This window comes from Sinocyclocheilus rhinocerous, unplaced genomic scaffold (assembly GCF_001515625.1).
Source record: "Sinocyclocheilus rhinocerous isolate Xijiao unplaced genomic scaffold, SAMN03320098_v1.1 scaffold348, whole genome shotgun sequence".
Classification (NCBI taxonomy): domain Eukaryota; kingdom Metazoa; phylum Chordata; class Actinopteri; order Cypriniformes; family Cyprinidae; genus Sinocyclocheilus; species Sinocyclocheilus rhinocerous.
This window is the reverse complement of record NW_015635025.1, coordinates 200,331-219,794: the sequence shown is the minus strand read 5'-3', so window position 1 is coordinate 219,794 and position 19,464 is coordinate 200,331. Positions and strand designations below refer to the sequence as shown.

The window sequence follows — 19,464 nt, the reverse complement described above, 5'->3', positions numbered from 1 at the left end:
TCGGCAAGACCGTTTTGTGCTTGAGCGCCACCAAGTCGTGTTTTACTGTAACTTCAGCAGCTCCAGGCACGTGAACAAAAGCGCCAATCTCATTGGTCGGCCAGTTTTTAACGCGGCGCGTCAAACCAAAAAAATGAGCCCGAGGCGTTTTTAAAAAAAATGACGCTTTTACGCCTCGCGTTTTGCGCGTCGGTGTGCACACTCACATTGGCGCCCTTTGTTTAGTCACGAGGCGTTAAACGTCGGCGATAATCGCGCGCGATATTCGTCCCGGTGTAAACAAGCCTTTAAACTCCACAGAGTAAGATAACTTCCATTGTATTTTCACCTAAATTCTGTGTTTTCCGTTTCATTTTTATGGGTTCTGTTTTATGACATAATACAAATTTATCATCAAAAATGGTGTCTAATGAAATGAATTAAAATTAAATAAAAAATAAAATAAAGCTTTTAAAATGTAATCAAATTAAAATATAATAAAGCAATAAGCCACAAGAAGCCGTGGTTTACAATGAATTTATAACAGCTAAGGGGCGTTGTTATACGCGAAGGGGAGTTTAACCCCCTTAGCTGTTATAAATTCACTGTAAACCACGGCTTCATGGGGCTTATTGCTTTTATAAAACGGTTATTCCATACACGTAGTTAGGTTTCACAAAATAAAACAGAGCAAATAAAGTGTAATGATATTAATAAAAACAGTATTCTTCCACCAAACAATGTAGTTCCTCAGAAACAGGTGTGGTTGCAACAAAGTGGTTGACAAAGTAAACAAAGGTGTATGTTTGTAGAGTAATTTACAACAGCTTCAAATGTGGCTCAGCCAATCAGAATCAACTATCCGTTTTATAACATTTCATTTACAACAAAACATTGCATTTGTTTTTTTGTCAAACAAGATGCTGCACAACAGAACTCTATAAATTAAAACATGGATTAAAAAAATATAATGGTTGATGGTTAATGCAACTGGCCCCTCAAGCTATTTTGAGTACTTAGTGATGAAATGTGACATAGCACTGATTTTCACCTGCCATTATGCCTTTGCTTGCCAGCACCATGATAGCAGTGAGGCCGACGCTGAAGATGGCACTCTGACCGAAGTTGAGCACGGCCAGAGTAGAGGTGGTCTTCAGAGAGGACGACTCGTACACCTTCAGAAAACCATCATAACGCTCGGCCTCATACTTCTCATTGTTGAAGTACTGAAAGAGAGAAAAACACCAGAGAAAGATCTGGTTGAAAAAGAGCACAACAGAACAGCTACTAAAGGAAGGTCATGACGATGAGGAGTTCAGAGACATATGAAAGACACATTCGATAACATGTTTGAATTTCTTTCTTCTGATATTTTGAAGAATATTGGTAACCAAAGAGTTTCTGGTCCCCATTGACTTACATGGTATTTTTTCCACGCTATAGAACTCAAAGGGAAAAAGCAAATGTTACTCACACAGCAACTCATAAAGGTAAGGAACAACTTCAAGCAAATTACTGATTTTTTATTTTTTTTTGGTAAACTACTCCTTTAAGCATGGTAATAAATTATTATATTGACATATTAAGGCATTGACATGCCAAGGTATTACAAGAAATAACACGATATTACCACTGAAAAAACAAACAAAAAACTTTTAAGTGTCTATCTGCTTATAACCAGTTAAAAGGTCTCAGGGATGTGAAATCAAGCGTGTAACACGACCCGTGTCACATGAAGACATGCTGGTGATGCCTCAATCACATATCCAGATGTCATTAAAGCTACAATCACATCTCTCTAAACAGCAGCAGCTGAGTAAACCAAAGGCTAATGCCTTCACAGGCTCAGAGATGATAGTGGGCGGCTCAAACATCTGAGTCTCTTCAGCAGGGAGAATGATGGGAATGATCGGAAACACAAGAGCGCCACAATTAATTAGCTCTGAAATGTGACAAACAGTGGTGTGGCGATAAACAGCGTGGAGGACAGTGAGGATTATGAAGAGCAGCAGAGATAAAGAAAATAGGATTAGAAATTGAGCACTATGCTTTTTCAAAACATTAATATATGGCCATAAATTTGGCCTAACAACATAGCTTATAAATCTAGGACATATAAATTTCACTCAGATGATTCTTTTAAAATCAAAAACACCACTACTGTTTGTAGCAGAAGAGCAGTGCTTGATTTTTATATCAACAAAAACAGCAAAGCAACTTGTAAAATTGTGTCTAAAATTTAAGTTAATAAATACTAACTTTTTTGTGTATTGAATGTTATATAACTGTAACATCACACTCACAACCTACGGCATATATATATATATATATATATATATATATAGACACACACACACACACACACACATATATATATACAAACACTTCAACGGTTTACGAAAACTCTGAAATATATTATTATAATTTAAAATAATGGTTTTCTATTTTTAGCATACTTTAAAATATTATTTATTTATCTGAAGCTGAATTTTCAGCATCATTACTCCAGTCTTGTTTACCCCAGTTTCTTATCAATGTTGAAAACAGTTGTGCTGCTTAATCATTTTTTTATTTTTTATTAAATTTTTTCTTTTGGAACATGTTAACATGTTATACTTTTTTTCAGGATTCTTTGATGAATAAAAAGTTTTAAAAAAGAACAGAACAACTGTTTCCAGCACTGATAATAAATCAGCATATTAGAATGATTTCTGAAGATCATGTGACACTTAAGACTGCAGTAATGATGCTGAAAATTCAGCTTTGATCACAGGAATAAATTATATTTCAAAGCATATCAAAATATACAAGTTGTGCTGATATTTCATGGTGCCACTGAGAAAGATCAGGTACATCTTGTTAGTAGTATAATAATCTCAGCACCTTTTTAAACACATAACGGACAGCTCTCCTGTACTGTCATGACACTCTGAACATTTCATTAGAGCTCATCAAACTCAGCAGACTCCTGTGCCAATTATCAGAGGAAGTGAAATGTATGGAGGATTGTTTTGCAAGTGAGGCCGCTTTAAAGATGAGCCTAGTGCTGTCAGCAAGCGTGTTTAGAGAGAAACAGACAGATACTGGGGTATATGAGCTAGTGCAACGGATCTGGAGTGGGTGGAGATCTCATTATGCAAGCACACCGGCTTAAAGTCATCCTAAATCCACATGCATTGACACCAGTAACAGGAAACAAAGCTCGGCACGAAACACATCTGGCTCTTAACATGAACGCACACCAGTTTGAGCTGAAGGGCAGAAGATCTGAGGCTTGAGACAGAAACCGAGCACAACAGCTTGTTGGATAATACAGGGCTCCAGATTGCAAATAAAACGCTCGCATTTAATATTATATAAATGTAATATTTTTATATTAATAAGCGAGTTCAATTTTTGCTGAGATCGCCACTGGCGACTATATAAATTAAAATTTTTTGAATAAAATCTGATGTAATGCCTTTTTCCTGCTTGTTTTGCGATCACAACATTTATATTGACGTAATAAACTGACGTCATAAACTTGCTCATTCAGTGTTTCAAACTGCGGAAAACGTGTAAAGCTTGTAAACAACGTAACAATCATTTACCTCCGAATAACCATTCGGCGTCCATAAGCTCATCAGTCAGCTAGAAAATATAACTATAAAGAAGAGCATCTTGCTAAATATATGCGCTATATTGCATATTCATATTTTTACTTAACCTGTTGTCTACATGATAAAAAAGAATGCAAGGAGCTAAAGGTAAAATTCAACATCTCCTATATAACTGCATGTTACTAATGAAGAAAAACAGACTGGATGTGTGCAGGACATATGACAGCATTTATTGGATGCATTGAGGAGGAGCCCAAACTACACTCAATGGCCAAGTGATGCTGACATAATTATAGTTTGTGATATTGGCACAGATTCTGTGTACTAAACAATTATTTGTGACTGTACACAGTTCTTAAGTTGGAAAAGTCGTTTAGTTCCCACTTTAAGTGAACCTTAGTTCCCAGGACATCTAACAAGATGGCTTAAAATGCTGATAAAATGAGACAAACACATGGAAGTATGACTGAAATGTTAAAGTGTTAAAAAAATGAATGAATGAATGAAACCACTTTTATTCTGTGGCACTTAAAAAAATATTTGGTGCCTAATTTTGTTTCTTACAGAAGCCATTGGTTTCTTAAGTGATTTTTTTGTGTGATTTTTCTGGAGCCTTGTAATAAGATACTTACATATAAACAATCTGCAAAGGTGCCTGAAGTATTTAAACTATCTTTACAATTGAAACTGAATTCGTTTCATAATTAATGAATTTCACAACATTATTTCCGTTTCAGATGTAGCCTAAATTATGCAATCACTCAGTACTATCAAGTTTCTCTGAGTGACTGCATAATTTAAGGCTACATCTGCAACCTTGTTACTTGTAAACTTTTTCACATTAATTACATTAGAATGTAACAAACCAGATTCTCATTTCTTACATTCGAATTGCACATTTGTAATTGTATACATTAAATTTCTATTAACTTACAATTCTGTCAGAAGAAGTCTTTTCTTCCTCTCATGAACACTAATGAAGATAATCGTATAATCCTCTCATAATTTTCTGTCCATCTATCGAAAAATCTAGGCAATCAACATTAATCTTAAAATTAAGGCTTAAGCTTAAAAAAAAATATTAAAAACATTATAAAGGAAATCCATATGAACTGAACAGAACTGTGTTTACTTGAGTCAAGATGGTCTGTTGACAAGAGCAGCTCCAATACTGTCTGCATGAACGAGTAACCAAATCACGCCTGTATTATAGATGACTACAGTAATATCAAAGACATGCATTAAACTGGAAAGTCTCATCACATCTGACACAACAAGAGTCCAATCACTCTGAGAGGAGAGCAAAGGATTTGAGTCGCAATGCAGTTGTCACTCCCATAAATACCTGAACTGTGTGTGAACGAAACCATATTAATGACTCAAATACAGGACTGAAAACCGTATTGTGCAGCTGTGTGAGTGTGGTCATACATAGAGCTGACAGATTTCACAAATCTACTCAGATTTGCAAGCTCTTGATTCAATACAATTTGGTTGCAATCTCGATTTGATTCCATTTTCGAACAGATATTGTTTTCATTTGTTGTGCGTCTCCTAGTGTTTGAAGTCACATTCATAGCACAGGCAGTGATATGCTTGATCTCCAGGGAAAACAAAAACTGCTAGGGATGCACCGATACCGATACTGGTATCGGTATCGGGCCCGATACTGCGCTCCTGCACTCGTACTCCTACTCATAAAAATCCCCCGATGCACATGTTTAGCTTGCTTTAACCCTTGTGTTGTGTTCAAAACCCTATAACACTTGTGGTGTTCCAGGGCAAAAATGACCCGAACACCACATGAGGGTTAAAGGCCAAAGTATACTTTTTACTCCTACACGAGGGTCCGCAAACAGTTAGTGTGACGCAAATTACATCACCAAAATTGTACGCGCGCACTCGTATAATGTATAACGAGTGGCTCCCTGCATTATTTTAGGAAAATGTCTTGTGATTACAGTATTGAGCTGCTCTAATGTGCCATTACAATGAACAGTGAAAGTAACAAAAGCTTATACGATACATTTTAACAGGTATAATTAAGTGTGTAAATAACTGAGGGAAATATCTGTTTGCTAACATGATTCATATTATTAGTAGTATTATTATTATTTTGTTTCTGTACCCAATATTAAAAAAAAAAAGTCAAATGCTGTGAAAATACAGGTATTGGTATCGGCGAGTACCAAAAATGAAAGTATCGGTATCGGACTCATTCTGAAAAAAGTATTTGAAGTCGGTGTCAAATGCCGACAATGCATCAAGTGTTTGTTTTTTTGTGAATGCATCAAATGTTGCTAGGTATTAGGGGTGGGCGATATGACCAAAATCTTATTTCACGGTATGAGAAATTTAGTTTCACAATAACGATATAGATCTCGATATAGCTATTTTTTTTGTTATTAAAATTAAGAAAAAGGAGCTAATTAAAAACACAATAGAACAAATAAATATAAAATAAACTTAATTTATTCAGCTACAGTAGGTTTATTTAACATGTAGTACGAAATATTACAGAAATTGAATAAAGCATATAAATAAAACACTGCATAGTCTTCACTGTATCGATCAAACATGAACTGATTCTTATTAAAGGTCCAAAAGTGATTCAGTCAAGTGCAGTGAGTGAATAACATTAATAATGACAGACAGCAGCAGGTAAATTAGACTGCTGTCCCTTTAAGGCCAATCCAATATACTGATACACACCCAGCTGTTTACGTTTATGTGAATACTCCACAGGATGGGCATTATGACATAACTATGTGCGTATTTGACCATTCAAGCACAATAAAACAGGAAAGAGATCTTTTTTTCGCGATCGCATGCTGTCTGAGAGGCGCTTTCTGAGTGTGTGCTTTGTGTGTCAGTCAGCGACAGCAGCAGATTGAGTTATTTTTCACAGCTTATTGTGCTTAATAACTTTATTAAACATCATGCACGTCCCAAATTTGTGATCGCATGCTGTCTGAGAGGCGCTTTCTGAGTGTGTGCTTTGTGTGACAGTCAGTACGAGCACCGCATTGAGTTATTTTTCACTGCTTATTGCACCTATTAACTCTATCAAGTGCATCCCACTCTTTATTTTCTCATTCATGCATGTTTCCTTATCACTAAAAGGTGAATATAACTTTTAAGTAGTACAATGTTACGCAGATACATTTGCAAAATCTGTAACGATAGACACTTTATTCTGCAGTAACGATCTATACCGTCATAACACCCAGCCCTACTAGGTATTTGCTAGGTACCATGTAGTACATGATGGGCACAGACTCTTATTTTTTTTAGGTTCAAACTAGGATTCCATCCAGTCAGAGTTTGATATTTTGAGCCAGTTATTGTTATTCCAGATATTGTAGTCATTTGTTTTTCGTCTCCTAGTAATCATAGCAATCTCGGTTCAAACTGATTAAAATGAATGAATCAATACTGTCAACCCAGTCTTACATAGAGTACATCAGATATGGCAAACTGAAGCTCAAACGTGCAAACCTCATCGCATGCACATGTTTAAGCTTCAGTTTATTCCAAATGACAATTGAGTAAATTATGGCAATTTTTATTTGCTGTTAAAAAAAATTATTAATTAATTTAAAAAATCAAACAAACACAAAGAAGTGTTGTCGGATTTACTCAGGCATGTCACAAATGTCGCAATGACAATGTAGTTTTTCATTTGACCCACCTTAACGGTTTCATAATTGAGGAGAGAATCGATAGCAGCGTTTCCAGCCTCATTATCAGCCTTATTCATCTCGATCCTGAAGCGCGTCCTGATCAAAGACACAGACAGTGATTAATACAGCAGTGATCACGCAACAAACAATGACTGCTATCTGACAGACTCATACAGTACCTCCACTGCGTAACAGCGATGGTGAAAGCGGTGTATGCCGAGAGCGTCCCCACAGTGGCCAGAGCAAACTGACCGCCACATTTATAATACTGCAGAGAAACAACAAAACAGCTGTGAGGAACTGTAAGAGCGACATGTCTTCATATGCATGACATGGATTGAGTCTCCAGAGACGAGATGCATCATTTATCTTCATAACCCACACTCATATTCATTTTATCTTGCATTTTCACCATTTCACACTCTAATGGAGTGTGACAAATGGAGAAATGTGCTGTTGGAGCTAATGTTTCTGCCATCACTAAGAAGCTGTGGAGGTGAATATTAGGCACATTAGGGAAACCACAACTCAAGACTATTAATGCTCCTGGTATTAACATCTCCTGTGAGCACTTGATTGTATTTCATTGACGGAAGAGTCTCTGACTACCAGGGGTGTGAAGTAACGAATTACAAATACTCACGTTACAGTAATTAAGTAGTTTTTATCAGTAATTGTACTTTTTTGAGTAGTTTAAAAATTGTGTATTTTACTTGTTCTTCAACTGAATACTGTTTCCGTGCTGTTTTGATGTATTTTAAAGAGTTGGCAGTCAAAATTAAAACTGCTGGATGATAGATATTCTTCATTCTTTATGACAAACACTATAATGTGAATTACAGAATGTACAACGTTTTTTAAAATGTATCAATTGCGGTGTACAGTGTTTATTATGATGGGGTAGAATCCACAGCTCAGTACTCACTACTCAATACTCATGAGTACTTTTAAATAGGCTACTCTTTTACTCTTACTCAAGTAGTTTTTTGGACAAGTACTTTTACTCTACTCACACTACATTTTTTGGAAGGTAATGGTACTTTTACTTGAGTATATTTTTTCAGTACTCTTTCCACCACTGCTGACTACATACTGTACATGACTTTACATCTGTGAGCTGAACTTTGGATGTGTGTGCTTTTACATGATTTGTGTGATGTTAGGGATCCTGCAGATGTCAGGTTAAATCTGGTTTCTGTATGGACTCACTGGTGTCTCAAGTGAACTCTTCATTGATTATTAGTGAATAAATAACTTCTAACGCTCTAATCCTTACACAAAGCCATCGTGTGAGATTTCAGCTCATTCTTCGACCACATGCACTAGCGTGAGGGTTAATGATGTGTTATACTCAAGAGCGTCACTTTACTAATGATGTCCCGCATTAGCTTGGGGAATAAAGAATTATTTGATTCCATATATTCACTGTTGTTATGTTATGTATGCATGGTCTGGTGAATGTCAATATAAGCAATAGTAATTTCCAGATATTACTAATTTAGTGTAGGAAGATCCACTGAGGAAAAGACACTGCATAATCACCATAAAATCTCTATTTGACTGTATCTTAGCATCTGTTGTTGCAGCTACAGACAGTGTGCTTGTTAACACAAACTCAAAGTGTTTTATGCCACATTCATAGCACAGGCAGTGAAATGCTCGTCCTGCTGATTATCTCCAACAAAAACAACAACTCTGTTTTAAAGACTCAAACGGCAACAACTGTAACAAAAAGCAATTTATAAAACAGATTTGACTCATTATATTGTTGGGTAAACCATATTCGAGGTCGTTGCCAAATGCTGACAACGCATCAGTGGATTTTTCTGTAAATGCGGCAATTGTGTAGTTGGGCTAATGCACTTTATTTACTTGCAGGAGGAATTGTTTATTTTTCTTATTATTATTATTATTAATTTTATCACTATCAGTAGTAGCTACAAAATTAATGCAATGCACTTACTGAACATTGTTCTCTTTTATCTTATTGTTATTGTATTATAAAAGCAATGAGCCACTCCAAGCCATGCTTTAATGTGCGTTCACATTTACTGCTGCTCTGCGAAATTCTGCATGCAAAATCACATCATTCCAGCAGGAATCTGCGCAATTGGGAGCTTGACATGAGGGTGGAAATCTTCCCCACACAAGTTTGGCTCATATCCAAGCTGGTCTCATGAATTTGCTGCTCTGTGACTTGGAAGTGACTTTTGTTTGAGCGTTGCTTCTTAGGCCGTGTTCAGACTGTCAGAAAATTTTTTTTTTGCCTAATAAAAAAGCCGTACAGGCCGCTGTCTACACCAGAAGTTACACATTCTGGTTTAGCATGTAAGTTAGTTCGAGTTCACTTGTGCATTTGCATAAGTTTGTAAATATACAAGTTGTAATATTATGCTTATGTTGTATAAATATCTGATTAATCTCATATAGGATGTGTTTCCTTGAGGTAAATAAGCAGCTAGCAAAGCATTTCAGTTTACGCTCTTCAGCTTCAGCGCACACAGCTCCAACAGCAATGCGCAACATTAATAACTATAATTGGGACTGTCATATACATTACATTATAAAGAGAACACTACTGTAATAAAAAGTTGTGAATTCTTTGGGTTTATTTGCCGTTTTTCAGCGCATTGTTATGGGAGGAGCCAAGAGCACATCCACTACAAATCTGACCAGCACGTAACGTAGTGCATTTGCGTCTTTTTGTGCATATATAATTTGTAATATTATGTTTATGTTGTATAAATATCTGATTCAAATATACCCTAATTAACCCGCTAACAAAGCGCTTCAGCTTACCGGAGTTTATTCAGCTCTTCAGCTATGCTGCTATTTGAAACGGTTGCATTAATTTGTTTCTTTTTCAAAATCATTGATGCATTATTAATAATAAGTTATAACCACCACTTTTATTTGTATAGTGTTATTTTCATCAACAATATGCTTTAATTAAAATCATTTCATTTTTGTCCGTGTGGAGGCTATTCAGTTTTATTTATCCATGGCACATGCATTTTGATTCTTTACACTTAAGTAATGTTGTTCAATGACTTGTTTGAATTATTTAAGAATTATTTTATTTATAAGGCTTTTTTTTTTGCATAAAGAAAGTTGGTAAAAGGAGGTTTCAAAATAGGCTGCTGTAATGTTTATGTTTGATTTATGTTGAAGTGTTTGGGACATGGCTTTTAATGGTGAGACTATTTTTCTGTAAAATATCGGTTATCGGTATAGGCCTAAATTGTGATATCGGTGCACCCCTACGTGACACCACGATAACGTCAAAACACTAAAAAAATGTCAGAAGTATTCATAGAGTGTTCAAACTACAGCACGGAACATCACAATATATACCAGTCTCCTCTCCTCTGTCTCTGAATGTTCTCGTGTGACAGAGGACTTCTGCACCGCGACTCAACAGGGCGCTTATTTGGAGAGCGAGATGATGCACCTCTATTTTTCCTGCATTTGCATCAAAAACGTGGGTACGCCTGCATCATAGCCAAAGCAACCCATGCAGATAAGTTGGTTATGAACTTAAAAAAATCTGGTTTGTCTGCAGTCTGAACATAGCCTCCTATTCCTATGCTACTGAGTTGAGACAATGAACCTTTCTTGCTTCCAACATTTTGCTAGTTTCACTAAAGTGACTGCACCTTTACAGTGATTTTACCACAGTTAAAGAGAGGTTTTGGCACTCTTCATGTTGTGCCAATGAACAGCCTTTATTTGTGGTAAAATTGTGGCTTTACAAACTTACTAGCATGTGAGGACATCATTCTGACTTACCAAAATGCTGCTGACTAGCATCATTTCAAAGATCGTAGGCCCCAGGTTAAAGACCAGAGCGCTGAGCACAAAGCTGATTCCTCGAGTGCCACGGTCGATGGCTTTGGACAGCGCTCCCGTCTGCCTGCTCAGGTGGAAGCCCAGATCCAGGTTATGAAGATGGAGAAAGACGTTCTTGGCTATCCTCCTGATGGAGCTCGGAGCCACTTTCCCGAACACTGCGTTCCTCAGCTCATTGAAGAGAGCGGACCCGGCGCGGGAAACACCGTCTGAAAACACACGCATGCACCGTCAAGCATAACAACAACTTAAAAGCACAGAAAACAAAAATTAGATGAAGTGTGTGCCACTTCATTTACATAGTTGCTGGAGAAACAAAGGGAGTGATTGCGTGCGGCGTTGACAACTTCAATAAATTAGGAGTTATTGGAGGCAGTTACAGCAGCACCCTCATGCCCCTGGCAATGACGAAAATGAAGACTGCACATTATTTGCATGTGCGTATGCATGAATGTTAACAAGCTTCAGGGAATATTCACAGTCAGAGGCTGGAAACACACTAGACTGCATGACAACAGAGTACGGTGACTTCTTCCTCTTCACACAAGAGCACCTAAAGCTCATTAAACCTGCCAGCTTAAACTCTTCTTGACCCATGAACAGATCTGACTCACTGTAGAGCTGCTTTCCAACATTAACACCATCTAGAGCCTTGTTAAGGCCAGATATGCTTTAACCCTTTAAGCCCTGAAGGCAATTTTGCCTCCCTGAAGGTGTTGTTTTTTTCTGAGTGATACACAAAAATAATGACTCATAACTCCAAAACTGTAGCAAGGAGAGTCATAAGGTAGGTATTGTTTGATAGAAAACTTTCTGTATTTTTAGGGGGGGGAAATCTTTACATTTGGACATTTTCCTGCTGAGAAATAGTTGATAAACTGTATAAAAAATTTTAAAAAAATTAAAAATTGAGTGTGCTCAAGGGAAATTATTTTTTGGTGATGTTCCTCAACATGTGGGCTGTATGTGAATTTTGTGGTGATATCATGAAGTAATCAAAAGTTACAGCATTTGGAGCCAAGGTAGCCTTTTTCTTAGCCCTTGACTGTTTTGAAATTATTGTTTTCTGAGTGACATACACAGAAGTAATGCCTCGCTCAAGTTTAGTCAAAGCCCCAAACAATTATGCTTGTTTTATTCTACTCTGAGACCTTTCAAATGACACATGACTATCTGAGCTGTATGATGTTTCTGACATATTAGAGTACATGGCACAAAAAACATTTCATACATTTTGAAAACATTTTTTTTCTATTTATCAGCAAATAACGCAGCACTACTTAGGAGTTAATCAAAGTGGCCACATGCATTGTAAAGTTCAGACACTAAGATTTCAAATGACACCTATTTTGTGTTGATCAAGGCAGTGGTTTTGAAAAATATGAATTTTTTTTTTTCTTCGCTAGGTGGCGCCCGCCGGCGGTACACTCCGGTTTAGAGGGACTACTCAGCACTCGTTAAGAGTTGATCAAAATAATTACATTCATTAAAAAGCTTTAAAATGATACCTATTTTGTGTTATTCCATTCAGTGGTTGCTTAGTAATGTGATGTATGTGTATGCAAGTCTGGTGAGCACGTACGAAATTCAGCAAAAAAAAAAGGAGAACAAATGCCCAAGTATAGCTATCCAGTGTAATTAAAACAGTGATATATTTACAAGAGTGAACTGCACTCATTTAACTGTAGGGGGCTTAAAAAGTTGCAAAAAACTACATGCAGTTGCTTAAAGCAAAACAAAGATTATTTGGAGTTTGTCAGTGGTTCGAAGCAGCTTGCCAGCACAAACTTTCCAGAAAACTTTGCGGTGGCTGTTAAACACCTTTGAACTGCCATTGGTCCATGAGATTTTTCAGAACAGGAAGTAGTGTAGCACATACTGTGGGCATACTATATATGCATACTAGGAAGAAGTTCAAGTTGTTAAGTGCATTTGGCCTCCATTGTGTGTTTATTGTATAGCTCCTTCGAATATACTGATATTGGGACAAACACGACAGATACGTTTTGTGGTCTAGCGCTCCGCGCTCTCGTGTCTCCAGACCGGAGCAGACTGTATCCGTTCACATGACACAACGCCAAACCAGACTTCTTTCGTGGTTCTTTCAGTAATCTGCTTCTATTGTCCTCATTTGTAAGTCACTTTGGATAAAAGTGTCTGCTAAATGACTAAATGTAAATTAATGTAAATATATACAGTGCCCTCCACAAGTAAATGTGAATAAAAGATGAACATTTTATTATTAGCCGTTTTAACACATAGATGTTTTACCAAATAAAAAGGACAGCACTTTTAGAGTTTCATCCCCTAATCTGACGTGAGCATAAGTATTGGGACAATTGAACTTAAAGCAAATGTAAAAGTTTAAAAGCTAATATTTAGTTGTGAATCCGTTGCATGCAATCACAGCAGTGAGTCTGCGACCCACAGACATCACCAGACTCTTGGTTTCATCCATTGAAATGCTTTTCCCAGCCTTTAATACGGCCGATTTCAACTGTTGCTTGTTTTGGGGAGTTTCTGCCTTTAGTCTCCTCTTTAGCTGGTGAAATTCATGTTCAGTAGGATTTAAATCTGGAGACGGACTTGGCCAATCTAAGACCTTCCGTTTCTTTGTCCTGATAAACTCCTTGACTGAGCTAGCAGGGTGTTTTGGGTCATTCTCCTGATGATGGGTAATTGTTTAAGAAACCATTGTGGTGAATAATCTTTTCTCTCTGCTAATACAGTGGTATGTTTTAGCCAGGAATTTGAGGTCAATGCTGTCAAAGTGACGAGCATATGAAACACAAACCTAGAGCAGATGCATGCATGACAAAACACATTACAATGAGTCTAAAAAGCAATATTGACAAAACTTTTGGGGAAAGGTCAGTTGGCGCTTAATATGCAGCACGCTTCCCAAAATGAAGTCAAACACCTGCCAAGACAGGAGCAAGCAGGACTCACAGCCAATCAAAACAGCCGTTGCCATGGTAGCCACCGTGTTTGGCGCGTCGTTCAGGTTCAACATGTGTCCCGACATCTGGTTCAGGCCGTCCACCGCATATTTAAACATGAAGGGCACCATCACATTGGTTATCTGGAGGACAAGCAGAAAAAAGGAAAGGTTGATGTGAGCACGCCAAGTGTTTTTCTTGGTTCCTGAGTGTGCACTGATAGGCAGAGAGGCATTAACAGCCTCCTGCAGACACATCTGAAAATGAGTTGCTTGATGCATCCACTAATGGAATCGAAACGGTTGTTAAAGCTAATTAAAAGCTCGCGGACAGCTGCTGGGTCATGCCAATAAACAGCGGAGCATTAGCCGGGCGACATTTCTCTTGAATCGGGCCCCACTTTGGCTCACCCCTTTCATCGTATGACTTATTTTAGGTGAATGGCACATTTCTATGCCACACGATGGCGAATCTTGAGTGAATCTCATGAAGCCTTTCAAGAACATGTGTAGGGGTGTTAATTTGGATGGTTCATCACGATACGATCTGATATCAATTCTCATAGCCAGCGATACAATACCTCAAAAAATTCTGCAATAGGATTCGATTCAGGGGTATATCGATCAATATTATGATATTACGTGCATATTTTACACAACCATTTACATTTTTATTAACTCACAAATGCAACCAAAATATCGAACATGAACATTTATCTGAAAATTGCACATCATGTACCACAATTTGTGGACATCCACAAAAAAAAAAAAACTTTTTATTTTTAATAATAAAGAAAAATAAATAATTGGAAAAAAATATGACATGACAACAGTCAAGAACGTCTTTCAGATTTCTGTTCTAAAAAAAATGCAATGTGTAAAATCAAGTGAAAATCCTCACTAGTAAAACAAAAAATGTTTCGGAAAAAATATGCACATTTATGCAGTAAAATAAATATAAAAAATGACAAAAATAAAGCTGCTAAAAGTTATATTTATTTATTTAGGCTGCCACTGGTACGTTGCAGTCTGGGGCACATGCAGGGCTCAGTGCTAAGAAACATTCTACAGATAAACAAATTACAAGCAAACACACAAATAAATACAATTAAACAAACACTTTTCAGATTTTTCAGGCAGGTCTAACAGACGTTTTCAGGTACAGAAAATGAATAAAGTAATCGAATGTAATCTGCACAGTCTTGTAACTCTATCAGTTAAACAGATACATCTTTATTAAAGATACTAAACTTATTCAGTCAAGAGCAGTGAAAGATTTTGTTCTTTGTCTACAAACAGTAGCAGGTTTATTAGTCTGTTGTCATTTTAAGACAAAATGCACGGATCCAATATTACTGATACATAATTTTGTATTTGTTTGTTTGACCACAAAAAGAAGCTACAGAGAACTCAATTCAGTATTTTGCCCTGACAGGTGAGTTTAATCGAAAACACACGCATCAGAGGTAATGTGAATGTATTAGGGGTGTAACGGTACACGTATTCGTACTAAAAATTTTCGGTACGCATGTGTACCGAACAAATACAGCTTTGTTTTAACCACTGGACGAGCGGAACTTCATTGGAAACTTCCAGTTATATTGTAACTTTTGATAAGAAACAAAGTCTCATCTTTCAAATTATGTCCTTTTTTCAGGAAATTCAAACAATAAATGTGGTTTTGGTGTGGCGTGATAGATCGCTGTATAAACGGTTCAAACGGCAGCGCGATCATCTCTTCCTCTTTACTACTAGTTTTAAGGCGAAATAAACATGAATGAACATCTCAAGCCTCATGTAATCGCTCAATCAGTGTTTCAACCGCGGAAAGACGGCAATAAAACAGCTTGTAAACAAAATGTCACGTGGCATTTAATTTACCTCATTCAATCCTCAGTGTCCACAGCTTGTTAGTGCGCTATAAATGAAGTCTAGAGAAGAGCATTTCGCGAAATGGTACATACTCATTATAGTTTACTTTACCTGCTAGATATGTCTTATTTAATATACGTTTAAATAAATCTGTTATGAAACATGTTATGTGAGGCACTGTGTAAACGATTATATTTCAACAACAAATAGAAATTGTAGGCTATAATTTAGAAGTTAATTAAAAAACGCCATTATGTGCAATTTACATGTTTGCATACAATTTTTTTAATTTGTGTGTTGATTATTCTATAAAAATAAATAATAATTGAATTCAAGTTTGGGCTCTGTTGTTAACTGTAACCTTATAATAAATAATGTAAGATAGCTACCTATAGTTTAGAGGTACATTTTTATCCCTAAGAAAATTTTAATTGTAATTAAATTTATTTAAAGAAAGAGCCATTTGTTCAGTAAACCACTGTCTAATAAAAAAAAAAAGCAATTTTATGTTTAGTTTATTCACCCTGCTGTACCGAAACCATACCGAACCGTGACGTCAAAACCGAGGTACCGAACCGTCATGTTTGTGTACCGCTACACCCCTAGAATGTATAATCGTATATATCGTTTTTTTATGCATTGTGTCAATACATCATATTGTTACAGACCTCTTGTTAGACATCTGAACTATACATTGTTACACCCCTAAACATGTCCTGGTTGCATTTCACGCCGAAAAGATTTTGCATTTTGACATTTTTCATGGCAATTAATCACATTTTCTACCCCAATTACCAAATAACTATGATGCAAAAAATATTGATATCATATAAACTGTAAAGAAATTAAACACAAATAGGGCTGCTTTGTACATTTCTTGAGGAAGAACAAAGTAGTTAATTTAGAAAATAAAGTGAACATGGCAATGACCCTATATGACTGTGACATTCTGTGACAAACTCACATTGGCACTGAGCCACCTGAATTGTTGATTATGGTAATATTCGTTGTACTGTCTTTCATTGATGCTGTTTTAAATTAAATTCAATTGTACATTGGTATGTTTAAATATACTGAGAATCCTCAATGAGTGAGAATTTTTCAAGAAAAATCTTGAAACTGTCTGAATGAATTCTGTCGTCTACTCAACCTCATGTTGCTCCAAATCTGTATGACTTACTTTCTTCTGCGCAACACAAAGATAATATGATAAATGTTGGGGTCCAAACCACACTGGGCTCCACTAACTTTCCTTTTAAGGACAACAAAACAGACATTTCAAAATAAATTATTTCATGTTTTCAGCAGAAAAAAAAGAAAGTCATGGAGGTTCGCTTTTACAGGGAGTAATGTCACTACAAAGCAAAGCAGGGATGCGTAACGTACTAATTACTGCACTGAAGCCTCATTTGTGGACGATAAAAATGAGCTGCCAACACCTCAGAGATAATATCACTATCAAACAGCACGCATCCATAGCAATGCCCTTTTCCAAGAGCAAAGAGTCGGGAGGCAAGTGGCTCTAAACCAGATTTAGTTACTAATAGGACCACACAATAGCCGTCTCAAATGTACTGCATGAGTCAATCAAAACCTGTCTATAAGGAAGCTGAAGGATTGACAAGCTTTTCTTATTTTCTTGTTCAATAATAGTGTACAGTTTTCTACATGTTGAATTCTGCACCATGGGACGATAAGATGTCAGGGGTCAGACCAGCTAATAATAAAAGAGTTATCCGTTTATGAAGCCCTCGTCAGTCTTTATCTATGTCTCCAGACACATGGGCATGAAATCTCACTGGCACCACCAATGACGCAACTGAGTTGGTCTCTCGCTAGTTTGTTCATACACTTGTTTACTTTCAATAAACAAACTACATTGTTTTTACTCCCATAAATCAACAACTACAAATTAATAGTTGTATGTCTCTCAATTGATTTTTATATGCTATGTTGTTTGCATTGCAGTACATTACTTCATTAAATGTGCTGCATTGAATATTTTGACTGTACTAAAGAATAAAAATAGCATAATATGCAAATATTCAGGCAAAATTTGGTTTTTGAAAATGTGTTCAATTTAACGATTTACTCGTGGAGCCATATTGAAACTCCATTATCTCTGAAACGGAACAATATAGGGCCTTAAAAATGAAGACGGCAAAAGGAAAGTTTGTTAAGCCTCAACATCTAAAAGGACATTAAGATATCTTTAATACTTTTTGAGTTACAGACCTGCAAACTTCGGAGAAAAAAATTAAAAAGTGCTATTTCCCCATTTTTGAATGGTCACCATTGGCACATAACACAATAAAGATTGCTAAAGTCAACAGATTTTACTAGTAGACCTACCAATCTCTGTGAAAAAAATAACATGATGATGCCGCCATCTTTCTGAAGTAATTTTTATCCCCCTGTAATTTGGTTCTGAATCTCAGGCGAAAATTGCCGTTTTGACCCCCCTCTACAAAATAGTGGATTACTCCGTAAATATTCATCCATGACATTTAACATTTTTGCTTTCATCACTATACATGTTTACCTTTCCTCAGAAAATCAAAAATTTGAGTCGGGGACCTCTCGTTGGAGTTGACACGCAATGACCCATGAGTGGATTTTAGTAATATTGATTAACTCTGTTAAATGACATTTTTATTCCATGGCTTAATTTAATGTCTGAAGTTTACTTGAAAAATTAGTGCAAAACTTACAAAAGAAAAAACTTTCAATGTGAAAAATACTGAATTCAGCACCAAAGATTTTTCATTGATATTTCTAGGATCTCAGGAAACACAGTAAATCAGTGAAATGTCATCAGCAGGTCATTTGCACTGAGAATATCTAGCGGTCAAAAAAAAAAAAAAAACGTATGGGTGTCAATTAGTGCAGACAGAAAAGAAAAATAACTAGGGATGCACGATATTATCGGAGCAATATCGGAATCGGCCGATAATGGCTTTAAATTTAAATATCGGCATCGGCCCGATATGAAAAATGATGCCGATATGTCTTGCCGATAAGAGGAATACATTAAGGCCCAATCCCAATTCTATTTTATACCCCTTCCCCTACCCCTCCGCCTACCCATTTCATTAGTGAACGAATCTGCGGCTTTGAACTGGAGAGTCAGTGATTAATAACCCATTCATAACTACAACATTTTGCTTCGTTACTGAATGAATGAATGACACGACGCCTACTTCTAATAAAATGAAAGCAAAATACACAAATAATATTTAGACTGTGTTTCTGATTAGATAAAGCAGTAAGTGATGCCATAAAATCATGAGTATGTTAAATTAAATAATTTTATATATACTGATTTATTCATTAACGTGCATGTGCATGTTGTGCATGTGTGTAATGTGTAAGATTTTCAGAATTTTTACAACTCTTGCTTTAGACCATTTACAAATGTTAAATCTTAAAATAAAATGTTACGGTTACCACTGCATCTTTCTGAAAAAAAAAAATGCAGCAACTGAATATGGTTTATTTATAGTTATTTTCAAATCTTCAATGTACTGTCATTATAAAATAACTT

At 36.4% G+C, this 19,464-nt stretch overlaps 1 protein-coding gene across 1 annotated transcript in view; it reads right to left on the bottom strand.

Annotated features, from left to right (window-relative positions):
• Positions 1-19,464, bottom strand: part of abcb7 (ATP-binding cassette, sub-family B (MDR/TAP), member 7) — a gene marked incomplete at its 5' end in the record, with an annotated part of 60,706 nt that overhangs the window by 27,362 nt on the left and 13,880 nt on the right. Inside the window, 5 exons of the mRNA XM_016560281.1 lie at positions 1,031-1,205; positions 7,270-7,357; positions 7,441-7,529; positions 11,051-11,319; positions 14,060-14,192. Of these exons, the coding sequence (XP_016415767.1) occupies positions 1,031-1,205; positions 7,270-7,357; positions 7,441-7,529; positions 11,051-11,319; positions 14,060-14,192 (754 nt within the window). The remainder of the gene's footprint in view (positions 1-1,030; positions 1,206-7,269; positions 7,358-7,440; positions 7,530-11,050; positions 11,320-14,059; positions 14,193-19,464) is intronic.